We start from the raw sequence: 23,863 nt of genomic DNA, 5'->3' as shown, positions 1-23,863 counted from the left end.
ACGGCATAGCCGATCAGGATAGGCACGAAAACTTTGCTGTCCATTACAGAACAGATATGGAAAACCAACAGACATTTGTTTTTCCCTCTTGTTTTTCTTCCCATTTTACTCCCCAACTGCAGCTGGACCTCCAATTACCCGTCTGTTCAGTTCTGGCTCATGGGGCACTGCTCCCCTACCTGCCTATTATGTATATACCACTTTGCAAAAACTCTCCAATAATGTACTGAAGTGTGTGTTTAATTGTGTGTTGTCCTTAGTTGAAACTACGTACCCAGCAATATTTGTCTACAGATTTGATGAAAAACTGTTTACCTCTCATAGGTCATCCAGTAGCATCTGTATGCACTATGTATATTAGTCTTTCTTTCTTTCACAGGTACCTTTAAGCGAAGCGCTTTGGGATCCGCGCACTTCTAACACCTGGTTCTTGTTTTTCAGGCATACAATCAAGTATACCAGTACTAGCAAGGGCTGTGTATTTATATAACAAATAAAATATAATACACATTGATAGGAGTAAGTACCTTACAGTTTAGGGTACATACACGCACTGTGGCACAACATTTAATGAGTGACATGGGGATCTGACCCCGGTCCTGACGAAGGGGCATGGAGCCCCGAAACATGTTGACCCGCACAGGAAAGTTAGCCCACTAATTAGCTTAACCTTTCCGACATCACCTATTTTAATATTACCAGCCAGTGCCTAATAAATAATATTTTCTTTACACTAGGCCAGGTATTTTTTAACATCACTATATCACCCCTGACCCCACTGACACTCACTCCCACTCACTCACATAGCACCTTCACTTAAAAGGTGCTCCGGCGTAGTCGCTTGTAGCAGCACTGCCCCGTTCGGCAGCCGAGCGGGAAGACCCCGATGATGAAGCATGACACCAAGGGCCCTTTTGGTGTGTGAGGGGTATTTTAACACATTAGGTGTATTCCAACACCAACAGAATGCACAATATCCTTTTCGGAGGTGGACCTTTGTGATTACAATTACCTTGACAAGAGGAGGACGTGCCCACCTCGGTGCCTACCAGCACCACCTCTTCCATCCCCCCTTTTGATTTCCTTTGAAATTTCGTTAACCTGATCCTCTGGTTTTTTCACTAATTTGAATTTCAGATCTTCCTTTGGCCAAACATCTCCTTTTCTCAAGAATTTCTTCTTTGGCACAGTCTCGTTACATTTAGCTTTCCAAGTTCTCTTTCTGAAATTTCTTATCTCAGACTCTTCATCACTCTCGTCTGTATCAGTTTCTGAGACTTCAAATCCATACCTAGGAACTTCTTTACTCAGCAGCTTCACTCCGTTAGGAACATCATCATTCTTATTTTCCTCTTCTTCAGGGATCACCTTTAACTTCCCAGTTTCAGAATTCTTGTTCCTGCATTCAGAGCTACTCTTCTGCTTTTCAATACTGTCCTGGACTTGATTATCTTTTAGCTCAGAATTTTCTACTTCTAGATCTTTTTCTGCTTCAGGATCTTCTTTCTCTGCTTGAGTTTCGTTTTCTAGCAGATTTTCATCATTTTCTTGATCAAGAGTCACAATTTTCAAATCTTTTTCATTCAATGCCTGATTCGCATCTGAATTCTTTAGATTTCGTTTTTCTTGCTGATCATCAGAATCTGGACCTTCAGGATCTCCTTCTGAATCTGAATCAGTTGTTGTGTCACTTTCTTCATCAAGATCATCAGAAGGTGGTACACGAATGGTATGACTCGCATGCACCCACCTTCTCAGTCCCCTACACTTCACAGCATTTGTTGTAACCAGAATCACTTGTCTCGCTTTCAGCCATCTGGGTACTAAACAGTTTCTCCTTCGATGAACTTTTGTTCTGACCCAGTCTCCAGGTATCAGATCATGAGCTTGCTCTTTCTCTTTTGTAATCTGTTCCCACCTGATGAAATACAGAATTTACTACATCAGAGAGGTTCTGACAGTACTCAATCATTAATACTCAAGAGCTTGCCAACTGGAACAAATGCTTGCCTCATCACTCTACCCATTAAGATTTCATGAGTACTAAGGCCTGTCTTTTTGTCAGAGTACTTCTCAAGGACATCAGAACTAATGGAAGAGCATCTGTCCACTTCACTCCTGTAGCTAGACACATTTTTGAAATTCTGTTTTTGATCGTTCCATTTATTTGCTCTACAACACCTGATGCTTCTGGTCTGTATGCACAATGCAACTTCTGCTCAATGCCTAATGCTTCACAAATCAATTGTAATAATCTGTTTTCAAAATACATTCCACGATCACTTTCAATAGTCACCGGAAAACCATATCTAGGTATGATCTCCCTCAAAAGTAATTTTGCCACAGTGACTGAGTCATTGTGACGAGTTGGGAAAGCTTCCACCCATCTTGAAAACAAACAAACAATCATGAGTACATACCTGAGCCTATTGTGTTGTGGCATGTCAATGAAATCCATCTGTAACCTGGTAAAAGGACCACCCTCCCGTCCTATGGTTCCCAGACTTACAACAGTCTTTCTGTTCGGATTCATTTGTTGACAGGTCAAGCATCTCTGGCAAAGTGATTCTGCAATAATTCTGTATTTTGGACTGAACCATGTCTCTCTAAATAATCTGATCATAGAATCTCTACCTAAATGCCCTGGACCATGATACATCCGTGCCATGTCAGCAATCATGCAATTTGGCATTACTGGTCTGTCATCTTTGTAAACCCAAACTCCATCTTCCTCTCGCTGTCTGCACTCTGCTTTTAACGATGTGTTTTTCTCTTCCTCATCTGCCTCATCTTGTAGTTCCTTTACTCCCTGCCACGTTTCAACTACAGATATTAGCATGAGAGAGTTTAAAATGTGACTTTTGTCCTTTTCCCTATTGATTGAATACTTATTCCTTGCACAGTACTTTGCAATCTCATCTGCATAAGCATTACCTTTAGTAATATAGTCTTCACCTTTTTTATGTGCTGCACATTTTACAACAGCAATCTTTTCTGGTAACTGAATGCCATCAATCAGTCTTTTGATCAATTTTGCATTCCTGAATGGTGTTCCCGCAGAGGTTAAGTAACCTCTTTGAGACCAACACTGGCCATAGTCATGGATTACGCCATATCCATACTGACTGTCAGTCACTATGGTAACATTTTTTCCTTCTGCTCTTTCACAAGCTCGAATCAAACCAATTTTTCTGCAATTTGAGCTGAACGAATTCCATCAAGGGGTGAACCCTCTACAGCATCTGAAACTGTACATACTGAGTATGCTGCCCTCAGAATGCCCTCTTCCGTTCTTAGACAGGAACTATCAACAAAAGAAACCAAATCTGATTCAGGCAAAGGAACATCTTTTATATCCTGCCTGGGCTTGGTGCAGTAATCTACAACATCCAAGCACTCATGATCAATGTCAATTTCATTGTTTACTTCAGTAACAACACCATCCGGCAATAATGTGGAAGGATTCAAGTTCACACATCTTGCAATAGAAACATTATCTGATCCCAGGATTGTTTTTTCATATTTGGTTAGTCTGTTACTAGTCAAATGCTGTGTTTTGCTTCTGGTAAGAAGAATTTCAACTAAATGAGGTATAATACCTTTACAGGAAATCCCATAATGATTCCTTCACTTTGCTCTAGACTTACACTTGTTGCAGCCACTGCTTTTAAGCAACCTGGCAAAGCCTTTGCAACAGGGTCCAAAACAGCTGAGAAATAAGTAATTGGCTTTCTCAGTTTTCCATGTCTCTGTATCAAAACTGACAATGCACAACCTTCCCTTTCACTGCAGTACAGCTCAAATTATTTTTCATAATCTGGCATTCCCAAAGCTGGAGCTTCACACAAACTTCTTTTTAACTGCTCAAAAGCCTCTAACTCCGTTTTTGTCAATGTAATCGGGTCTTTAATGTCTGCTTTTGTCAGTCTCTGTAGTGGTTTCGCACTACCGAAAATCCACTAATCCATTGGCGACAGTAACCAACCATTCCCAGAAACATTCTGACCTGTCTTTGTGTTGTCGGGGGTTGTATTGCTCGAATCATTTTAATCCTTTCAATTGTCACTTGTCTGATTCCTTTTGCAATTCTGTGACCAAGATATTTTACTTCTTGTTTGCAAAACTGTAATTTTGCAGGTGACACTTCATGTCCCTCATCTGCCAATCGATTCAAAAGAGTAATGGTGTCAGTTACACAATTTTCTCATGTTTTTGCAGCCACAAGTAGGTCATCAATGTATTGGACCAATGTTGATCTTCCAGGCAAAACTAAATCTTCCAAAGATCTCTTTAACAACTGATTAAAGATAGATGAACTTTCAGTATACCCCTGTGGGATACGACACCATGCTCAAATACGGTTTTGGAACCTAAACGCAAATATTTGCTGGCTTTCTGGATGCAGTGGAACTGTAAAGAAGGCATTGCATAGGTCAATGACCGTATACCATTCTGCATCATGCGGAATCTGATGAAGAATTACCGCAGGGTTTGGAACAATTGGGCAACATGGAACAACAATCTGATTAATTTTTCTCAGATCCTGAACAATTCTGTAAGTTCCATTTGGCTTTTTGATACCCATAATCAGTGAATTACATGGGCTGCTCTCAATCTCTTTTAGAACACCTTGATTTATACATTTTTCAATCACAGGAAATACTCCTTCAATTGTTTCAGCTTTCATTTTATACTGTGGAATATTTGGGAAATCTATTCCTTGTTTTACCGTTATTTTTACTGGATCCACATGTTTCATGAGACCCATATCATTTCCAGTTAAATCCCAAATTTCTGGATTGACTGGCTTTTTAAGCTCTTCAGGCAAATTGTTTTTTATCAAAAGCAGGAATTAATTTACTTTCTTCTTCAACCATCAACATTGTCAATTTGTAAAGACCATCTACTTCTTAAGTTTGTAGCTCAATACCATCCGGTGAGCAATAAATTCTACAATTCATCTTACACAGTATGTCACGACCCAACAAATTTACAGGACTACTGTCACAAACTAGAAACCTGTGTTTATCTTTGAAATTCCCAATCTCAACCTTTACAGGGTCAGTTAGATTTGTTTTTAATCTGCTGATTTGCTACACCTACAACTTGGATGGTCTCACCAGAGAGAGGAAGGTTTTTAATTTCTACTGATCTAACAGTAGAACGGGTAGCACCTGTGTCCACAAGAAAAGTGACATCAACATCATTCACTTTACCATTTACAAATGGACCAGCCTGATCTACCTCAAGAGTGGGTCCAAGCACACACTCTTCCTCCTCTCTCAGGCACCATCATGAGTAATCTTCAGAGGATTCACTCGCTTCATTATCTTTTAGCCAAAATTGTTGAGAAACATTTGAAACATTCGTTTTTGACAAACCATTTACCTGATTTCCTCTGCAGAAACCTGTTTCTGGTGTATACCTTTGAGTATTTACACAGTTTGGAAAGGGTGCTTGTGGTATCTGGCTCTGTTGATTCACTACCTGTCGCTGTAGCTGTCGCTGCTAGCTTAATTCATTTAACTGCTGTTGTAGCTGCCATTGCTGATTTATCTCACTCTGCATCTGTGGATTCAACGATGAATTTTTAAAATTTCTGGGCGGAGTTTTACACTCCTGCTTCCAGTGTCCAATCTCCCCGCAATTAAAACATGGGAGCTTTTGTTTTAGCTCTTCAATATTCACATTAAATTTAGGCTTGTTATTAAAATTGTTTCTAAATTTGCCTTGATTCTGGTGCACATTTTTATTTTCTAAGGCTATCTGTTGTTGCTCAGCTACCTTCACTTGTGCCCACATTGCCTTTTCTTTAAGTTTCTTTTGCTTGGCATCAATCTCATCACTGCAGTATTTTTCCTTTCTTAAGATGTCATCAACTGAAAGTGATTGCCATCCCACAATTCCATTTTTAATCATGTCACTTATTTCAGGTCTCAGGCCATAGACAAATCTGTAAATAAAGTGGCTCATGTCCTTTTCACTTAATTTTTCATAGCCACTGTATTGCTTAAAGACTAACAGTAACCTTTCATAAAATGAATGTACTGATTCTTTTGATTCTTGGTTTGTTCTGTCAATTTTAACCCAATCTACCTCTTTCGGAGGAATCTTTTCTTTTAGCCAATAAATTACTTTATTGTAAACTTCCATGACATCTTTTGATGGGGCACCTGTAATTGTGTCTTGAGCAGGCTCTTCTTTGGGCCATCCCACAGAAATTTTACATTCTGTCCAAAGATCTGATGGGACAACAATGTGAAAGAATCCATCCAGATCAATCCACAGAACTTTTGACACCTTAATGATTCTGTCTACCTGACGATACCATTCCACAGGCTTTTCTCTCAGCCGAGGAAAATCATTTGTAAACAACAGGATGTCTTGCCTTGACCAAGGGACATGCACATATCCCCCACCTGCTCTTTCCCTCATTGGAAATTCAGAAACTGTTTAATCTCTGACTCTTTTGTCTTGTTCCTTGTTGACCATTTCATCCTCCATTTGCATAGTTCACCTAATCTTTTGAGGAAAGCTATTAATTCTTCAATATGAGTCATTCTTCCAGAAGTTTTGAGATTGTCAATATCTTTCTCATAAAAATCTACTCTGTAATGTTTTTGCAAATGTTTCTGTTTGCTTAAATCAATTTCTAATTCAGCAGCCATTTCTTCCAGTTGTTCATACCTGTTCTTCATTTTCCACTGAATACTTTTACAAATAAAAAGAAGTTCATCATCCTGATACAATTTCAAATTGTCAGTACCAATTGTGCCAATAATTAATTCCTCCAAATCAGCTTTTAATTTTGCAACATCAAGCTTTTAAATTCAGGGGCTTCTGAAGACAGTGTATTTTGCATTAAATCTATTTTATTCATGCCTCTTTCTGGAGAAGCAGAATCAGATTCTGCAACAGATGGTGTCTGACAACCTGTCAAACTTTGATTAAAAGTTATATTTGGCATCATAGATTTTTCCCTTTGTATTTCTGAAAGTTCCCAATAAAATTTTTCAGCCACTTTTTGAATTTCTGCATTAAATGGAACTGTCAAAGCTGAATGTCTGATTTCTCTCTGATCAAAAACTGGTACAACAGGACCAATTGTTACTGGTACTGTCACTGCTTCCATGCCTTTAGTTAATTGCTGAATTAATTCTTCTTTTGCTTTATTATAATTTGAAATTTCTGGCATATCAGCAAGCCTTTCTGAGTTTCTCTGAAAATCATTTCTCTGTTCTGGAATCTGTTTTCTCTGGGTGTAGTAGAGTTATTCATCGACCCTACCCTTTCAGGTAATTTTTAAAATCTGGGTGAACCTACTTCCCTAAGAGGAGGTGCACTTGGAGATGTTCCTGTAGAAACTCTCGGGGTGGGTTGCGAATCTGCTTGATAAGGTGGCGGTTTGCATTTATTAGAATAAAGGTCTTCTAAAACTGCATCATCTAATTCTTCGTCAAGTTAACTTTTCTTTTGAGTTTTCTTTTGACCTGGATCTTCAGTAATCATTATTCTCACTGGGTACAAACCAACATACATATCTGCCTTTCTCCAGCGTCTCACTTTGTCCTCATGTGTTTCTCTATTTGCAATATATTTTGGGTTTCTAGGTGATAAACATTTGCTTTAACGTTCCAGTTCCATCATCTCAACCTCCCATTCAACTAAAGCTTCGAATTGTGTAGGTCTAGGCTTTGGCAAAAGAGCCATCATTTTGTCTCTCAGGTTTCTTAAAACGTTCATATTAAATGATCCATCTCCCGGCCATGCTAATACGCCGTCATTTTTTGTATATTGCATCCAATTCTCAAAACAAATTACAGTATGATAACCATATTCGCCTTCCACATAAGCTGCGGATGTTTTGTACTTATGAAGTAATTTTCCACCACGCGTTTCAATTTTCTTGTCGGGAGTAAATACATTTTTTATTTTCTGAAACCATGTAAGCTTCTTTTCCTCTACACCGTACCAACTCATGTTTAAAATGTACTTATTTTAAAAGATCGCAATGTTTTCTTGATGTTCCGCTATTCTAGCCAATCCGTGCGCGAAAGACACCAACAAGCCAATCAGGTTAAGCTACGTCGCCACCTTTCTCAACCAATAAAAATACTGTATTCAGAATGGACCAATCAGCTATCAGCTCGTCACTGTCACGAGAACCAATCAGTGTGCTCGCTGTGACGTATGCTAGCCAATCACAGCGCGAACCGATGACGTACACTGCCGCTGCAGCGAGGCTGTGTGTGTCACTCCGTAAACTCACCCTTCCTTCACAAAAAATTTTCACAGCGCCATTTTAAACAGTTCTTTTCAATGAATTTCAGTTAGTAACTACAAATAAACAAACCATTTGTTTGTTTCACTAAGAAAGGACAGTTTTTAACAGTCATTCAGAAATGTTTCGTACGGAAATAGACAACGCTATTTCTACCACGCAGATGCAGAGCCATTCGAAGCCACCTATCGGTACACAGGGGTACTACTAAAGATTTTCTGCATCCTGCCTGATGTCTGAGGAATATTATAAGATATGACATTACAAAGGTAACTAATTGCCCTTCAGTGCAGGATTATTTGCTGATGCTACCTCTCACTCTTAACCCACCTCCTAGGTTAAACAGGAGCAAATACTGGCAAAGCTTGGTGTTTAGGTCTGGGGTAATGTGCTAACGCTTGGCAAACCTCATTTGAACACTCTTGTTATACATGTGTTAACATATTAAAGTTTGACACGTTGGCTTTGAAAATGCTTTTAATTCTGAAAAGCTAATGTCATTAGGCCATCTTTTCCAGCATAACTCTTGTCAGATCAGCCTGAGTGACATTAGAATAAAAGCTCAATGTAAAGCAATATTGGCAATGTTCAATCTCAAGCAATGTTTAGCAAGTTTAGTCTATGGTGTATTTCATCATATTTTTAATTATTCTAAAGCACTATAGGCTATGTTTAATGAAGAACCATGTGAGTGATCTATAGTGTTGCTATGTATGTCTCTCATAGAGTGCCTCTATCATTTATTTCTCATAACCCACAGCTTTGACACCACAAAAGTTGATAACAAAACTGGTTAACCACTGTTGTGATGTAATGAATGCCTTCCAGGCCAGTCTGACAAGCCTCCCTGAGACCCTGTCAGCACTGCTCGGCTTGGCTGCCTTGTCTGAACGCTGAATGCACAGCTGCATGAGGGGGAACAAAGGCAGAGAAGGTGGTGGGGGTCAGTAAAGGGTGCCAGGTAAGATTTTGTTAACCTTTGGGACATAGATACATAACAGAGACCATGGCTGCCTCATTTCTCCTCTCCCACTGTGTAGCATTTGAAAGCAGGGGCAGATGAATTTTGGGGGACATACATAACATAAAGTTATAGATTGGTAAAAAGTGAACTATGGGTATATTTTTCATCTCTAGGTTCTGAGTGACATTATAGACAACTCGTACTTCGATCATGTTGTCCATTTGATGTCACTCAAAACCCATCAGTAAAAACATTCCCGTAATTCACTATTACCCATTTTCAGTTCTATATATATGTCCACTATTATTATAGAGCTATATATAACATGTTATTTGAGAGAACTCTTGAACAAAAGATTCTTGAGTCACCCAGGGACCATGGGATATTCATAATGTCTTTAGGCAATTGGATGACTTTTCAAGGTCACTATAGAGCAGTATGAGGAGCTTAAAGCAAGGACTGCAAAAGACCTGTGTCACAGAACCGAAAACCTCATTTGAACACACAATATCTTTAACAATATCTACAACTACCATTATCTACAAGTTACAATAGTGCTGCAAAGCTCCTGTGTATGAAAATATTATTTCCTGTAGGAAACTTGGTTTGCTTTAAATATTCTTTGATTTGCAGCCTTTTCCAACTGATACATGACAGGGAGATAAGTAGGAAAGGCAGCAAATGGAGGCAGCAGATCACTTGTTACTGATGGGTTCAGGACTGTGTTAATTTATGAGCAAAAAGATTCACATCGCTCAGAACCTGTTCCTGTTCAAGGGGAATTGAGAAATGGAGCCAAAAGGGATGTTTCAGCTGAAAACTTCAATGTTCACTTTTGATTGGTCCACTCAGTGAATGATGTCATACTGTATGTTGCAATACAATTCAACATCCTATCAGACCTCCTCAAACAATAGATTTCTAGATTTCTTACTGTTGGTGACTATTAGTGATGCAGGACTGGGTAAAGAAAACTCTCTCTTCATTGGATGACAGCAGAACAGGTGCTGTTGGACTAACACCCCCACTTTGTAGAGAACAGTCCACTGTTGTGGTAAAATACCAAGTTTATTATCTATTGAACGTTGTTTATTAATTTTGTATGGAAAACAGGTTATATTTTGGAAAATCAAAAGCATTACATTATGAGCTCAAATAATCACATCATCTTTACATACAAGTTATAAGGATGCACTCAAGACTACAGAATATAGGGCGCTGGTCCAGCATCCAGGGTCTCTTCATCTCCCTGGTAAGTTTGTAGCAGATCATTTACCTATTTCTTCATTAATGTTTTTTAGGCATCGTGTGCTGCTCACAGTCCCTCGGGGGTGTTTGGTGCTTTCTTGATGGGGCAGGGATCTATAAAGATAAAATGAAAGTTATGACTGGGAGAAAAGATGAGCAGAAAGATTCATCCAGAGTACTAAGGACATGAGCCATGAGAGAAAGCTGTGGGCAGTCACAGATCAGAAAATGTCATTTTCTGCTATTGGAGGATACCCAAAACCTTCGAAAATAACTTTAATTGCTGCCTGTTAGTGATTCAGAAAGCCTGTCAAAAGTGTTACAGATGTTTATGGGTTTGTATTTGTGCGCATCATTAGCAATGTGCAGAGTACATTTTCACAATTGATTAAAAATGTGTCCCCTGATATAGATTTTCTATGATGTGTAGAAGTGTGTTTTTCTGATATGTTAACCTGGCCACATTTTAGTGCAAATACCATCTTGTCCAAGATGGAAGTCATTTCTGTCATTCATTCTTTGCCCCCTCCCCAGCACACATCCTCTTCCCATGAGCTCCACAGCACACCCTCAATCCGAAATGTTCTGGTTTATTTCCACTGTTATGGTTGTTCTGCTCTCCATGAATCTTCCCCAGTTCAGCTGTGATTTGAAACATTTACAAGATATTCTGCTTGTTCACTTATTCATTTGAATATCATGTTATTGTTAATGTATCTTGTTCGGTTCTAGTCGAGCATCTACGTGGGTGCTGCATACTTATTCATGTAGTGAGTAAGTGCTTAAGTGATAAAGCAATATGAGTTTTTTTTCATGTGCTCTGATTTGCTGATGAAGTGTTATATTTGCCCACACCATGATGAGTCTGCAGAAATTGTGATTTCCCCTGCAAGAATAATGTATGAAACCCCTTTGATTTTGAGGATCAACTAGAAGACTTTGCTTATATGCTGCTTGGGATACAGTCTTTTTTCTATTGTGTTTGCTGCCTTCTTGGGCTTTGCACTAAGAGCTTTCATTGCATTCATGGAGTTGACTCTGATTCAAGTCATTTTTTTAACTCTACAGTAACACCCTTTTACCTTTCTATTGATCTGGAACTCAGTTATCCAGTGGCCCCAATCAATGGCAACTTAATTATTTAATGAATTGCATTTTCTGGTCAGTAAGAGTGATGGGAGGACAGGTAGCCCCACTGAAACATCCATTCTACCCTGTGACTTGGCTACCCACTTTGGGTGTCTGTACTCCCCCAACCACGCCACTGAGCCTGACCCTGATTGCTGGAGCTACGACGATGCCAAGCCACAATCAAATCCTCCAGTAGTTTCTACATTGGAGAAAACTGCGCCAGTTGTGGTTGCACTCAAGCCACATAAACTCCAGAGCCTCATTTATGAAAAGTGATGCATTGTTGCCTGAAAACAGCGATGCGTCACTTTTCATTGCGCCCTCCTTGCGTCACCAATGATGCGTCATATTTACAGTATGAAGCATCATTGCGCAAGGAGTTACAGATACGTCAGTATTTCTGACGTATCTGTATGGTGCAAAAGTCACGCATTGCTGGAGTGTGTCACAAAAGTGACGCAACTCCAGCAATGTGTCCTTTCATATGGGGCAAGCCCCATGTGAAAGGGCCTGCATCAGTCTTACGCCTGCTGTGAGGCAGGTGTAAGAAATTGACGCATTTGTGACCTAGAAGTGGCGCAGTGAAATCTCAGATTTCACCACGTCACTTCGACGACCCTTTCTTGCGTCAATATGCTCCCCTTGCATACATTATACCTGGTGCAGGTATAATGTGGCGCAGGGGTTTACAAAGTGGCGCATCTACTTAGATGTGTCACTTTGTAAATATGAAAAGGTAAATTTGCCTTCAAGGGAATTTATTCAATCTATATTTTGTTTAGTTGAAGTTGTTCTGAAAAGGACCAGTCACTTGTCCTTAAAGTGAATATATCAACAATTTGCTAGTTTGAAAAAGAGCATTGCATCAACATATAACATGTAAACATATAAACAAAGACACAAGGTGTATACGAAAAAATATATCTTTATCAAATAGCTCAGTCAAAGAAATCAGCTACATATACAGATCAATAAACAAATAGAAATTAGGACTGTAGGTACACACATAAGTAAATTACAAGGTGACACAACAGAACCTAAAAAGACACCTATCCCAAATCACATTGAGTAAAACAAAGAAAGGGATAAGGTGTATAGTCGACGTTTCGGTTTCTCAGGCGTTAATTTGCTGAAACCATCCTCAGGACTGTTATTAAATTGTGGTCTGTATAGAGATATTGTTATCTGTTTATAAAATATCGTGACTGCATCCCATGGATGACTGTGGATCGAACTGTCTTTTAAAATCTATTAGTTGTGAGACAAGGGGCTTCACGTGATAATTCAAACTGTAGATGAGATATTCCTCATAGATATTCCTCATAGAACTCAGATATTACAGAAGGACACGGAACATCCCGTGTGTGTAAAATTAGATCTTGTCAATCACCGGTATCAGAATCAAACAAATGAATACGAAATGAAGTCGGTAATACGTAGAGCAGTTATTAATCCTGCGCCACCTAGTACTCGGACAGAGTAGAGTTGAAGAACGTCTAGTCTGTACGAACCCATTTCGTATTCATTTGTTTGATTCTGATACCGGTGATTGACAAGATCCAATTTTACACACACGGGATGTTTCGTGTCCTTCTGTAATATCTGAGTTCTATGAGGAATATCTATGAGGAATATCTCATCTACAGTTTGAATTATCACGTGAAGCCTCTTGTCTCACAACTAATAGATTTTAAAAGACAGTTCGATCCACAGTCATCCATGGGATGCAGTCACGATATTTTATAAACAGATAACAATATCTCTATACAGACCACAATTTAATAACAGTCCTGAGGATGGTTTCAGCAAATTAACGCCTGAGAAACCGAAACGTCGACTATACACCTTATCCCTTTCTTTGTTTTACTCAATGTGATTTGGGATAGGTGTCTTTTTAGGTTCTGTTGTGTCACCTTGTAATTTACTTATGTGTGCACCTACAGTCCTAATTTCTATTTGTTTATTGATCTGTATATGTAGCTGATTTCTTTGACTGAGCTATTTGATAAAGATATATTTTTTCGTATACACCTTGTGTCTTTGTTTATATGTTTACATGTTATATGTTGATGCAATGCTCTTTTTCAAACTAGCAAATTGTTGATATATTCACTTTAAGGACAAGTGACTGGTCCTTTTCAGAACAACTTCAACTAAACAAAATATAGATTGAATAAATTCCCTTGAAGGCAAATTTACCTTTTCAACTTTATTACCCAAGCCCTCAAGGGTATTTCGGGTTGCTCACTTCTTCTAAAATTCACTTTGTAAATATGGCGCAACACAGCGCATTTTTTACACCACTGGCGGCTTAAAAGTGATGCACAGCCTCATAAATGAGGCCCCAGGTCTTGACAAAATCCCTGCTGATGTGTTCAAATTTGAACTTGGGGTATGGGCCCCCTATATAAATGTTGTTTTCAACTCCATCGCATAGGAGGGTGGTGAATTCCCCCAATCATGGAAGAGGGTTGAGACTGTGCTCATCTTTAAAAAAAAAAGGGGGCTTCTAGGCTGCCCTCCAACTACCGCCCAATCAGCCCAATTAAAATCCTGTAAAACAAAATCTGCAAGAAGGTGCAAGGGCAGTTGTTAGATTGGTATGAGGAAATCCACATACAATTTAGGATTACAATCAGGTTACATATACTGTTTTGTTCTGTTTTTGCACCTACTGATGACATTAGCAAAGAGGGTGCTGAATAATTATTCATGTAGTGGGTAAGTGCTTAAGTTTTAAAGCAATGTGAAGTTTATTTATAATGTCTGCTGATTTGTTGATAAAGTGTTGCACTTGCTCACATCCATGATGAATCTGTAGAAATTGTGATTTCATATGCAAGAATATACTGGGATACTGTGAGTTTTTCTATTGATTTTGCTGCTCTCTTGGACATTGGACCAAGAACATTCATGGCATTGACTCTGTATCATTTTATTTTTTATTTCTGTAGTAACACCCTTTAATTTTTCTATCAATCTAGAACTCAGTTAGTAAGTGGGCCCAATCAATTTCAACCTAATTATTTAATGACTTGCATTTCTGATGTTGATGTTTTGGACGCAGGGACGGACTGCCGCATGAAATCGAGATTTAACATTGTCTCTGATGCAGTGAAATGTGGCAACACTGATTCAGGTAAATTTGAGGTATCCAGATTTTGGAGTACAGTGTTTTACTCCCATAATAGTACTCCTGGAGAGAGGAACAAATTCCTATATAACCATGAACACTGAACTATAATCCTGCTTCCAGAATCGCAATAGTAGTACATTTTTGCAGGTGGAACCTGACATAAATTACGTTTTTGTGCCCACAGTCCTTTCTTTTTTTCTATGGGACAAGGCACACACTTTTTCTCGGTGGAGAAATATCTTCCTACACTATTTTGATCTTTCTTGTTTCAAACCTGGAAAACACTGCTGCCTTTGCAATGAGAAAACTATTTTTATACAAGTTGTGTAACTACCTCTAGACGTGTGTGTAGGTAATCTCAGTTTTTATGGTCTAGCTTTACAGCACAGTGGCCGCCAGAAAATTAAATGAGGAGGAGCAGGGTTTTGGCTCTGCCCACATTTTAGAAGCCCAGAGTACATGCTTTTATTAGGCAGAAACTCTGTGCTTCCACAAAAGAGTGCTTGTCCTCCAAATAGCTCACATGTTTTTCATCCAGCTGCTTGAGCTTGAATTTTAAGGGGCACTGTAATGCTAATAAAGTATGTTAGATAATTGAATAATTAATGGTGTTTTTCTCTAGGAGCAGCACAGATGGGAGGAGGGCAGTCATTTACCTATTTTAGCTCTAGCAAGAAAATGCACCTATCACCTGGGTCTCTCATGAGATACTGCTCAGGCATCTCGGGGAGATAGGTGTCGTAGAAGGGGCCCTGGCTTGGTTCCCGTCATTTCTATCCGACCGTTCGTTCCAGATCCAAGCCCCGCCGTACTCATCCAGCAGGTTCTCTCTGGAGTGTGGTGTTCCTCAGGGCTCTGAGCTTTGCCCCACGTTCTTTAACGTATAGGTCCGCCCACTGGCCCTGCAGGCAAGGGAACGAAAGATCAAAATGATCTCTTATGCGGATGATACGCAACTTATCTTTACGTTCCTTAAGGATGCAATACCTGACCATGCTAAGTTCCAGGATGATGTTCTGGCCATTTCCAACTGGTTGATGGACAATTGCCTTAAGCTTAACTCCTTCAAAACGGAGGTGCTCTGGCTGGTAGGTGGCACGCAAAAGTGGGACCATCATTGGTGGCCCCCTTCGATGGGGCCTCCCCCCACCCCTAAAGAAGCTGTCAAGAACTTGGGTGTCTTAATGGACACTTCTCTGTCCTTTGAATGTCATGCAAAAAAGGTTGCGGGCACCAGTGAAGTAGTGTGGCTCACTGGTTAGAGGCGGCAGACCCGAGAGCAGAGGACGGCCCGGGACCAGGGTTCGATTCCCGGCGCGGCAGGTTTCTGGACCAGGGTCAGCGGACTCGATAATTCTCTCGCCTCGGTGCCCACTCTGATCAGCGATCACACTCGGCAACTCTGGGCATTAGCTTGCCTCATTTTCACTAACGGCCCCACCGGACCGCCGGGGATGCCTGGTCTCACCCTGGAGATACCCATTAAGGGACCATCTCTCAGGGAAGCCAGGAAGGGTTTCGCAGCGGTCGAAGCGCCTTGGGACCCTACGGGTAAGTAGTGCGCTATATAAATGCCTATACATTTACATTTACATTTTGGCCGTCTACGCTGCATTAAGCCCATCTTAGGCTTCTTTGAGCCACCCACCGGCCAAGTCATTGTCCAGTCCTTGGTCCTTTCCCATCTAGACTACTGTAACAGTCTTCTATTGGGCGCTAACAAGGCGGTTATCAAGAGACTCCAGAGGGCCCAGAATGCAGAGGCCCGCATCCTCTTTGCCCTACCCAAACACTGTCACACCTCTCACCTCCTTCGCCGATTGCACTGGCTGCCGGTGAAACGAAGAATGAAATTCAAGACCCTTTGTCTCACCTACAAAATTCTATACGGCCAGGGCCCTCAGATACTGCAGGACCTGTGTACCCCCTATGTTCCTACTCGGGTCCTGCGCTCTGCTGATCTCCATCTTGCTCGCACCATTAGAGTGCGTTAGAGCAGGGCGGGCAGTCGATCTCTTAGGTCTCTCGCCCTGGCCCTCTGGAACTCTATCCCTATGGAGGTACGTACCATCCAAAATCACTGGCACTTCCGGAAATATATTAAAACCTGGCTGTGTGCCTCCCTCCAGGGGGCTGAGACTTAGGTTGCTTTATAGTGCCCGATCCCTCTTGCCGTGCCTTTCTGCCAGGGTGTCCGCAAGCGCTGGGACGCCCCATTGCTGGGGCAGCCATGCGCTCTATAAACATATTTAACATAACATAACATAACCTGACCTTTAAACCTACACGTATTTTAATCTTCAGTTTTTTATTTTCCCACATATCCATTCCAATGCTATCTACTAGCAATGTTTCACATTACCAAGCAGTGTTCGTTTAAAATTGACCTCTTGGCATTGCCAATGCTTGCTACTGATAGACCTGCATAGAATCCCCAACAAAATCAACCATGCAACTAGATTAGCATCTGCCAGTGGTGTATATGGGAGTTAGGATTGTGACCGAGTGATCACAAATATTTGTTTGCACCTCTAAGTTTTAGTTGGGTGTTGCTATGTGTCCATCCACCAAAACTGTGGGCCTCATTTATGAGGATTTCACACAGTTTAGCACAAGTCATGTGGCTGCGTTGAATGACAAGAAAAGTGCAGGAATATGCCGTATTTAAGGCAATATGGCATATTCCTGTTCTTTTCCCTGCTCTGGTGCCCTTAGCACTAACTCAGGCACCCTTGCACCATCCTGAAAGGGTGCCTGCATAGCACGTAGGATTGTTTTGTGCAGAAAGGGGCCCCTCCCTGCTCAAAAACAATCCTGGAGGCATATTGCTCTTTCTAAGTGTGCTGCATTTTGCAGCACACATAGAAAGAGGAAGAAACAAGGAGAAATAGAGATGTTTCTCCCTGTTATGCCTCCACTAGGAAGGTGTAAGATTCTGGCATATCACCAGGTATACAAGTTCTTGTTCATCTGGGAATGCTTCAACAAGCATGCGAGTTGCGAGGGAAATACCACGCAGCAATGTAGCAATTTGCACAGTGTTAAGTGACTCAGGACTTTTGGAGCACCTCTGAGTCACAGGAAACAGCTTTGTCTCGCTTCAAAAATCTGTCGTAAGGTTTGCTTTGCTCTCGCACCATGTTTCATGGTGCAACAGCAAAGCAAACAGTCTCATAAATAGGCCACTGAAGCAGTTAGACATCCATTCAGGGGCAATACCAACCGTGTTCCACATGCTGACCAGGATAGATCACATAAGCAACATGAGAGGACCCTAGAGCTGTCCCCATAATGGCAGGCTAGGCTTTCAGATCCGGGGTTGCTTGATGCCTGACACACACACCATCCAATCACTGGAGGATATTCCCACTTTTCTATAGCACACAACACATATGGCTGGATTGATCTACATCTGATAGACAAGAGACACAAACATACCATAGCGGAGGCGGACCAACTCCTCCAAACACTTTTTGAGCATGACCCTTCAATAGGAGGCAGGTGTGGGGAAACAGCACTGGGGGACCTAAATAATTCCCTCCTTTGAGATCAGGTGGCAGTGGCTGACATTTGCTCTCAGAATACTTGGCACTCAATGACACTTAGAAAGTGAAAAAACACAAAATGAGGGGCCCTATCAAAGCAGTTAGTAGGAGGACTTTTTTCCAGGAGGAGGCAAAACTTAAACATTTGTGCAAAGCGACCATTACCCAACTAACTACAGACCCATAGGCACTTCAACAACAGCATGAACTTTCACCCACTAACAAGCGGTGGTAGTAAGTCCTGGTGGTACGGGGTCAACTATTCACACTATAACTAGACGAGGCTAATTAAATTCTCACTGGACTGCTAGCCCGCTTTTATGAGGGGGCAACAAACCAAATACTTTTTTGGCTCACAAGTTGTGGGCCCATTAAGCTCGAAGGCGTATTGTCGAAATTAGAGATGTTAGCAATACACATATCACCATGGAGAACAAACTCCAAGCTTTCTGCTCTTTCTACCTGTCCCTATTTGCAAATCGTCCAACATCGCCCACACTCTCCTGCTTTTTGCCTCATTTTACTGCTTCAACCTGTCTTTTCCCCTGTTTTTCTGGGGGCTTTCTCCTGTTTTTCCCCCGTGTATTACTGCTTTCTCCTTTCTCTCCCCCTGATTTTCTAAGTGCTTTTTTCCTACTGTTGCTTAATTTTGCCTGCTTTTTCCTTCCTCTACCCCCATTTTTCTGAGTGCTTTCTCCTACTTTTAACTTGTTTTTTACTGCTTTCTCCTTCATCTTCTCAGTGCTTTCTCCTATTTTCTCACTTGCTTTTACTGCTTTTTCCTTTATCTTCCCCCTGTTTTCGGAGTGGTTTCACCTGGTTTTGCTTTGTTTTTCACTGATTCTCCTGGTTTTTCCACAACGGCGCCTTTAAACCATCACGGGTGATTTGCCGCACTTTATCAATCCTGATTGATTGATTCCCAGATCACCGCCACTCGTACCCGAGTTCTGTCACCTTACCTCCAATCATGGCGAACTCCGCTGCATCCATCGACCAGCTCGGACCTTCTAAAGCTCTGGGCCCGATGGGTTTGACAGAAATTCTTTTACAGATGTTTTGCCCTTCAGCTCCTCTCTATTCTATCCACCCTCTTTAATTACCTCACGGTAGAGAAAGAGGCTAATAAATGCAGGCCCAAAGCATCTATTGAGTTGATTCCTAACACTGGCAAAGATCTGACCAATTGCCCATCCTATCAGACAATGTTATAACTTAATCTTGAAATCAAATTGATGCTGGATATAATACATACCACCCAAGTAGCCTTTAGACTTAATCGAGCCACCAATTACAAGGCCAATCACACTCTCTATGTTATTGATATAGCCAGGAAATAAGGGAAGGAAGCAGTCCTTCTGTCACGCGACACCGAAAATTGCTTGACAAGGTAGACTGGGTTATGCTCTCTAATGTCCTCAAGAAATTCAGCCTGGGTGAAATGGGCCTGGGCTGGATATCTGTTTTATACTGCTGCCCCAGAGAAAGGTTTGAAGTCGACGACCAATCATCAGGCCCTGCCCATCTTCACAGAGGTACCCAATACTGCTGCCCTCTAGCTCAACTCATTTGATCTCCTCTTGGAGCCCCTCTTGCAAAAATCTAGAAATTACCCTCAGATGCATGGTATCTCGTTTTGCAGAGATACCTTTAAGATGTCAGATTTATATACCTCACGCCTAACTCCTTCGCCGCGGGGGTAATTCCCCTGCAGTGCGGGGGAAGAGGGGCCGCGTGCGGCGCCACAGTGCTCATGATGAGCGTGGCTCATTATGCAGCACAGTGGCGCTGTGCTCATGACGAGCTGAGCTCCTCATGACCACGCCCGCGTGGGAGTGCCGTGACGGTTATGACAAGCTCAGCTCATCCTGAGCACAGCGCCACTGTGCCTTATGACGAGCTGAGCTCGTCATGAGCACCGAAGGTGTTAAGAAGCCCTAGGGCTCACTTCAAGCCTTGATCCTACTTCTTTAGGAACTTCAGGCAAGTGCTGGTCTAGATATTATATTGACCAAATACGAAGGCTGAATCTTGGTGGGGGGCCCTCTAGCTGTTTCCATCTCCAAGATAATGCAGTTTTGATGGACCACATACTCAATGCCAAGACAAATTCAGCGGCTTATTTTTGAGCCCTTGCGTCACTTTTACGCTGCCGGAGTGTCACTTTCTGTGACGTACCAGCAGAGTAAAAAATGTGAATTGTTGCACCATATTTACAAAGTGACGCATCTAGGTAGATGCGTCACTTTGTAAACTATTGCGCCACATTATACCTGCGCCAGGTATAATGTATGCAAGGGGGGGCGTTTTGACGCAAGAAAGAGTCATAGTGAAATCCAGTGAAATTATGAGATTTCACTGCGCCATTTCATGGACGCTAATGCGTCAAAATCTTACCCCTGCCTCATGGCAGTTGTAAGACTGATAGAGGCACTAACAACATGGAACTTGCCCATGTGAAAGTACACATTGCTGGAGTTGCGTCACTTTTGTGACACACTCCAGCAATGCGTCACTTTTGCGCCTACAGATACGTCAGAAATACTGACGTATCTGTAACTCCTTGTGACAGGATGCTTCATAATGTAAATATGACTCATTGTTAGTGTCACAGGGAGAGCGCAGTGAAAAGTGACGCATCGCTGTTTTCACGCAGCGATGCGTCACTTTTCATAAATGAGGCCCTTAGAGCTTTTCCTCTACGAGGCTGAGTCTCACTGATCAAGTAAAAAAATGACTCCCTTTCATTTGTGGAATGTATGACACTGGCCTTACTGCTGTGTATATTGTACCTATTCCAGTCAATAGGGAGGACATAGCTCGTCTCCAGGCAGCCTGCATTACGTTTATCTGGAAAGGGAAACCTTCAAGATTGGCCTTCAAGGCCTGCAGGAAACACCCCAAAGAAGGGGTTTTAGGGGACCCACCTCTATTTACACTACTACTAGGCATTTCAAATACATTATCTGGTTGAATGCTTCCGAGGGGCAATAGATAAACCATTGTACTTCATAGATCAAAACATTACTACTAGACTATAGGCCCCCAGATTTGGTGGGAGAGGGCTTGCTTTTGCCTCCAGGACTTGTACTCAGGGAGTAAGTGAAAACCTCTGAGGACATCAAGCAGGAATACAGCATTATTGAATCCAAGCTCTTTCTTGACGTGCAGATCCATCACTGGGTCTCACATAGTAACACCAAAGCATGTCTACCACAGCACCAATTCCTTTTGATAAATTCCTCGAGCACTAGTCTACCTTCATGCACTTGGTCTCTAGCATCTACAACATATTTATCACCCCACCATCAGTGGGTAACACATCCCTCAATCTACACTGGGAGAGAGATTTAATATTATATTAGAGGCCAAACCATGACAAAAGGTGTTCCTTCATACTAATAATATTGCCCACTATGCCTGAGGCAGGGAGATTCTCTATAAAATACGGGTTCATTGGCAGCTTTCACCACTCCATCTAAATAGGATCAATTCCACCTGCCCTGAGACCTTCCGGCATAGATGAGGAGGCACAGGCTCCCTCGTGCACATCCTGTGGTCCTGTCCCTGACTGGGAGACTTTAGAGATACCAGGCCTAGACAGGCTCTCTAAGTTCACCCTCATTGGTAAACCCTCGCCAGGAGTCTTTCTGCTCCACTCGAATGCAGGGAAAGGAATATCCCACATCCTTCTAGAGGCCAAGCACACCACTCTTTCAGTCTGGTGGAGCCAGCAACTCAAACCTACAAACGTTGATACATGTTGGAACATGCACGAATGGTGTACATCCTAGTGGACAAATCTCAGATCTTTCCCAAGGGGTCTTGTTCTTTAATATACTGACCACAGGATTTAAGTGTAAGACATTCCCACAATCTCTGCAAGATCGGGGACTGCTCAATCCTGCACTGCTGCCTTCGAAATGGATCATCCGAAGCTTTTGAAATTGACGTGTAATATAATGTTGTATAATGTGAAACTGGCCCAGTGTACTGATGGGATTAGGGGTGGGCGAGTGGGCGGAACAGGTAGGGCATTGTGTGTGGTTGTTTTTAATAAAGGCCGTATTGACTGATATTTTATCACTTGTACATGCATGAAAAAAACATGGAAAAGTAAAAAACACATACAATTGCACTTCTCAGGACAACAGCTGTGTTATGCCACATCCTATGAACTTGTCATGGGTCAGGGAGCTTCTCCAGTGACTTCTGCCTCTCCTCTGATTTTGTTAAAATGTTGCACTGCATGGCCACCGTATTAGGGATGGAGATAAATCTTATTGTGCCTTGCAAACTAATTCCTGCTAGCAACCCAGTTAAAGTGTTTTGCATGCCAATTGCTTTGTGAGCTATTTTTCATTTTGCTACGAAATAGATTTCCTGATGGGTTGCATTGCAAAATGTACAATTGTTACAAACTCCATCCTCATGAAAACTTATGAGGCAAAAGGCATTTTATTACCCTTCGACAATGCCTGAAAATGCATACTGCCATTATGTCCATGTTTTGGTGAACTTGTGTGTTACATTTCATAGTCTTTACTGTTTGAGTAAACGTTTTGTGGTCATAAAGCAAGGTGTTCTAACGGAGACTTCTAACCTTACATTCTTCACCATAGATTATTACACAGGCATCAGAAAGGATATGGAAAATCTTGAATAGTACCTCATTGGGTAGGTGAGTGGCCACGCCCAGCTCCGTGTCAGTCGTCCATGTCAAAACTGATGCTTTGGTGCCGTATAAGCATCACCAGGGTGTGTTCACATTGCTTCATTTCTTTAAGCAAGGATTCGAAGTTGTCTCTGTTATTTTTTTTACCTACTTTTTTCAACTTTTTGCTCACAGAATACCTTCAGGGCTTTATTTGTAAGCCCTTCACGCCACAGTTGCATCACTTTTTGTGACACTGCAGCGGCACAAAATATGTGCCACACTGCGCCCTATTTATATTGTGATGCATCAAGGTAGATGAGGCTCTTTGTAAAGCCCTGCGCTACATTATACCCGTGTCAGGCATAATGTATGCAAGGTGGGTGTTCCCCCGCACAAATGGCTCATTGAAGTGATGCAGTGAAATCTATGAAAATTCACTATGCCACTTCTAAGATGCCACTTGCGTGTAAAACACGCCTGCTTCACAGCAGGCGTAAGACTGACACAGGCCCATTTAACATGGGAATTGCCCATGTGTAATGACTCATTGCTGGAGTTGTGTTACTTTTATGACACACTCCAGCATCGCATCCATTACTGTGCCTACAGATATTTCAGGAATACTGTAAATCCTTGTGACATGGTGCACCGTACAGTAAATATGGGACATCCATTGAGTCACAAGGATGGCACACTGAAAAGTGCTGCATCACTGCTTTCACGCAGCGATGCCACAGTTTTCATAAATGAAACCCACTGGGTTTAAACATTGCGGTGATTTTCACAGACAGGGATGCTTTTCTATGTCTACCGGGTTTCTAAGGAGGGTGCATCTTTTGACACCGTGATGCGCAGGGCCCCAGAGTTCCTTAACATTCAGTTGCCTGCTGTTGAGGTCAAG

The 23,863-nt window shown here is 41.6% G+C and overlaps 1 protein-coding gene across 3 annotated transcripts in view; it reads right to left on the bottom strand.

Annotated features, from left to right (window-relative positions):
• Positions 1 to 23,863, bottom strand: part of LOC147740926 (uncharacterized) — a 758,774-nt gene that overhangs the window by 5,266 nt on the left and 729,645 nt on the right. The window contains exon 11 of one of the 3 annotated variants that reach the window (XM_086936040.1): positions 10,522 to 10,607. In XM_086936040.1, coding sequence (XP_086792166.1) covers positions 10,561 to 10,607 — 47 coding nt within the window. In that variant the 3' untranslated portion in view covers positions 10,522 to 10,560. Of the gene's footprint in view, positions 1 to 8,772; positions 10,608 to 23,863 lie in introns of those variants that run through there. The other 2 variants (XM_086936035.1, XM_086936046.1) reach the window with 2 other exon arrangements.

Source organism: Lissotriton vulgaris, chromosome 1_1, assembly GCF_964263255.1.
Source record: "Lissotriton vulgaris chromosome 1_1, aLisVul1.2, whole genome shotgun sequence".
NCBI lineage: Eukaryota > Metazoa > Chordata > Amphibia > Caudata > Salamandridae > Lissotriton > Lissotriton vulgaris.
The sequence above is the reverse complement of the archived record's forward strand: the minus strand, read 5'-3'. Positions and strand labels throughout refer to the sequence as shown.